Source organism: Phaethon lepturus, unplaced genomic scaffold (genome assembly GCF_000687285.1).
Source record: "Phaethon lepturus isolate BGI_N335 unplaced genomic scaffold, ASM68728v1 scaffold15967, whole genome shotgun sequence".
Classification (NCBI taxonomy): Eukaryota; Metazoa; Chordata; class Aves; order Phaethontiformes; family Phaethontidae; genus Phaethon; species Phaethon lepturus.
Genome location: NW_010549916.1, coordinates 4,015 through 8,219, shown reverse-complemented (window position 1 = coordinate 8,219; position 4,205 = coordinate 4,015). Strand labels below are relative to the sequence as shown.

Sequence of the window (4,205 nt, the reverse complement as noted above, 5' to 3'; positions counted from 1 at the left end):
GTCGTGTAGAAGTGATACTGTGGCATTACTTTACTTACTGGATGTATCTTTTTTCTGGCTACTTGGTGTTGTTGCCCAGTTTACTTTGACCTCCTGAAAATAAGTATAAGATTTAGTATAAATTCACAAAATTCTTACATTTTCTAAGTTCATTCAAGGGTAGGTTACAACTGTCAATGTTTACAAATCGTCATTCGATATAAAATGCTGTAGTAATTAGAACATCACAAAAGATACGTTTCCTAAACAAGACTTTTTTCTTTTTTTTAGATCAGTATTTTTAAAGTATTATTCTAACAATATTTAACCTTGGTAAACATCTTCAACAAAATGAATGCCCCACAGTTTTATTAATATTTTTACACACGTTTATATTCCTTAAATCTAAGATTATAATGTAAGCAACTTACCTTTCCCAAAATTTTTCTCCCATTCATAGCAGCTAATGCAGCAGCTGCATCTCTGTGTTCATAAAATTCCACAAAGCAATAAGGGTCATTGCTTGTATGCTGCAAAACAGAAAATCCAACAGAAGAGTTGACCCTTCTGCTATCGGGTTGCTGAGAAGAAAATCCAGGAAAATATATTACTTATAGCTAGAAACTTTAAGAATGATTTGCATTAGATTTATGAAATAGCCTTTGACATTACACTTAAATACAAGAATTAAGATGGACTTTTTATTAAAGGTCTAGCAATTTCTGAAGTATAGTTTACTTTGTGTGAGGCCTCAGTATTTTAAGTTTACTAAACTAAAAATAATTAAGCTACCAGAAAAGTGATCTGCAAACTGAATGGAAGGGGGGGAAAAAGGGGAAGAATGGAGAGAAGATCAAAAATGGTCTTCTGCCTCATACATATATACACTCAAAGCCTTGTTCCCCAGATACATTTTCACCAATTTTCCTCTCTCCTCCTACTTAAGAAGTCTTTCCTTTCATTTGCTTGAAAATCTCTAGCAGACAGCAACAGAGTTGCATATTCTCAGTCTCAAGTGAGAAATGTTATACCCAGCAAGTAGGAAATATCCTCTTAAAAGGACTCAGAATAGTTTGACTGAGGGAAAAAGATATTAATCAATTTATTATCACTCTCTTAAATCTTGGGTATAACCTGTTTTTGTAGGATAGCCTATTGAATCACCATTAAAAATACTGACAAACAAATCTCACTGAAGTATTATATGTACCAGGGTATTAAATGCAAAGAACATAAAAGTTTTCTGAAAAGTTGATCAAGTGGAAATGATGATTAGAATGCTAACTTTAACATCTGATTTAATCTGACTAAAGATTTAATGAGTACAAACCAAAATATCTGCATTTACTACTCTGCATGTACACAGACCAGATGATGATAAACACTAATATTAAACTAAACAAATTATTTCTTCAACAGACAGGGAAATGTCTAGCATGTAAATAAACTGCTTTGGTATCAGTATTCTTACATATCAACCTCCCCCAGTGTCAGACAGAGCATAGCTCTAACACAATTTAGGAGTAGGCCTTTACCAGTTTTTACTATTTAACATCTGAAAATTCACACATTTATATGGACAAAGAAATTCTAATTCTGCCCTGTAAAACCGGATTGTACATCTTCAAACATAGTTCTGTCTACACCTTAACAAGGGAAGCTATTAAAGAGATCTAATAGATGAACTGATCACAAAGCCTTTATATACCTGAAACGATCAAATAATCTGAAGTCATCCTTCTAAACACTGTCAGTACTAGGTGCCTCTAATTGATGCAAAATGAACAGACAAGAGAAAAACTTTATGAACTCTTTTTTTTTGTAATGCTGGGTAAGTCACAACAGCCATGAAGTGCTCCAAAAGCACATTCACGCCAGATGCCCCGAAACAGTAAGCCTTAATTCACCCCTCTTCCCATTCTACTTTCCTGCTGCAATGAGAACAAGATTTGGGAAACCCATTTAAGGCCTCAACAGATTCAGTGCAGTTTATGCTTCAACTGAAGTTGAAGCAATTTTACTTTTAGACTGTGGGAAGGTCGTCTTTCACACCGAGAACTTGTCTGAACATAAGAGCAGCCTCTTTTGCAGATGCCCAGATCTTTAGGTATTCAAGATACCTGAAAATGCTAGCCACACCACCCTGAATGTAATATATCCCCCCAAAAAACATTTGACATGTTCAAGTCACATATTCTACAAAAGAGAAAGAGTGAGCACACACTTGACACACCTGGTTTAAGAAAAAAAGAAAACAGAAAAAACCCCACAAAAGGAAAACATTCAGGTATGAACTTGACTGATAGTGGTAATAGCAATGGACAGGTAAGAACTACTCAAACGTTACTTTGTTCCTATGGAAGGTTTACAACACACTGATTAGAAGGATGGGACAATATGGACAGGTACTTTCACAGTTAAAAGCACTGTAGCTGCAGGCCAGTTCCAGTCTAGAATCCAACCTGCACTTGCTGACTGCTTGGTGACAGGTGCTAAGGTCAGCCCAGTGCGTTCACCTCCGTACGACTGAATATAGCTGCAAGTAGCTTTTTGTTTATCTACTTATTTCATAAAGATGTCTCCCTTGTTATTTCTATGGTTATGTAAAAACTTAAAACTACAAAGCCTAAAACAACATAAAATGACTGTTGGAATTTCTCATGACGTTCTCAAGAAACCAAACCGATGCAACACTCTCAGTTGAAGGTTGGAGCAGCGCTACCTTATTTCCAAAGAGCATGACAACCAAAACTCTTTCTTCAGAGAAAAACTAACAACTGTGCTCTGTTATCCTTCTGTTTAGTTACCTTTCTCCAATAAACTTACAGAAAATGTGGCAGAGCCCTTGACTAAAAAGTTTTAATAACGTGCCACATGGGAAATTCTTAGTTAAGACAAAGATGATAGTGATTAACCTAACATCAGGTGGACAACAAGCAGCTAAAACCCAAAAAAGCAGTGTCACATTGAAAGGAAAAGAAGACTACAGAAGAGTTACTAGTAGTGTTGCTGAAGAAGTCTGGTCACAAGACTTGCCTTTTAATATTTTCATTAACGATCTTGACAAAAAAAATAAGGTGACTGTAATCAGGAAATATGTAATTACCAGTTAGTACGAACCATAATAAGTAGTAGAAAGGAAGGAGAGCATACAGAAAACCAGAGCCGAAGAACCAAAGATTAAACCTACCAAAAGTTCCAATTAGTCCCTGCCTGCTCAAAGTTTTTCAGTTATAAATGCAGAAGGATGGAAAAATATTAGGGAGCGAGAAGTTGCCTAGGATGTGTCAGCAAGATCACAGAAATGGCTACCAACCCTAACCATATCAGAGTATTTACAATGGAGAGAAGAAAGTATTAATACTTACCAACAGTTTGTACAAAAGACCTTATCCAGAATACTATGGAAATTTTGTCACTTTGTTTCAAGAAAATATTAATTTAAGAACAGACAGGTGCAGACAAGCTATTCGCACTGGCACAGAAAAGGCTCAGGAAGAGTAAAACTTATTTTGAAGGATTTTTTACTTTTCATTCATAGTGAAGAAGCATTTATTCAAGGAGAGAAGAATTACTGAGGCTCATGTTCAAATAAAGTGAAAAATGTACAAAATAGCTATGAGTAACACTTGAAACAATAAGGTTTCTGATCATCGGAACAACATGGTTCTAAAAAGAGGTGGTTAACAATCCTTTAAATAAAGTGGAATCTCATCAGCTACTAAAAGGTATGTCAGGGCTACCAGGAAAAGTACAGGACTGTACACAACAACAGGTCTTTTCTGCAAAAAGTTATCCCAAAAACCAAGCACAATCAACATAAAAAAACCCCACTACCAGTAATGTCAAAAGAAGCCCTCAACTCCACTTATTTTAAACAACTTTGTCCAAAGTTACATTATATTTGCTAACCCCCTGGATGTGGAAGGCCTTACCTCTGTTATCATTTTACAGCTTTTGCATGGTCCAATCTGGCTGAATAACTGAAGTATAAGAACTTCAGTCACATCTCTGGAGAGGTTTCCTACATAGCTACACAAGGAAATAAAAAAACATCTTAAACGAGAAATTTTGATCTTCTCAAATGTAATTATTATTTTAAAATCTTAAATTACAATGCAAAATCTCCCTTTTAAACATCCCAGCTATCTTAAAGACAGTATTTACGAATTATTTCATGATACAGTTTTAATGCAACATTCCCATGGTTTCTAAAATACAAAGTT

The 4,205-nt window shown here is 35.2% G+C and overlaps 1 protein-coding gene across 1 annotated transcript in view; it reads right to left on the bottom strand.

The window, feature by feature from the left end:
- The window catches only part of TIAL1 (TIA1 cytotoxic granule-associated RNA binding protein-like 1), a 12,647-nt gene extending 8,642 nt beyond the window's left edge, over positions 1 to 4,005 (bottom strand). The window contains exons 1-3 of the mRNA XM_010290403.1: positions 3,915 to 4,005; positions 411 to 560; positions 39 to 93 (exon numbers count right to left, since the gene is read on the bottom strand). Of these exons, the coding sequence (XP_010288705.1) occupies positions 39 to 93; positions 411 to 560; positions 3,915 to 3,926 (217 nt within the window). The 5' untranslated portion in view covers positions 3,927 to 4,005. The remainder of the gene's footprint in view (positions 1 to 38; positions 94 to 410; positions 561 to 3,914) is intronic.
- Positions 4,006 to 4,205: the final 200 nt, after the last annotated feature.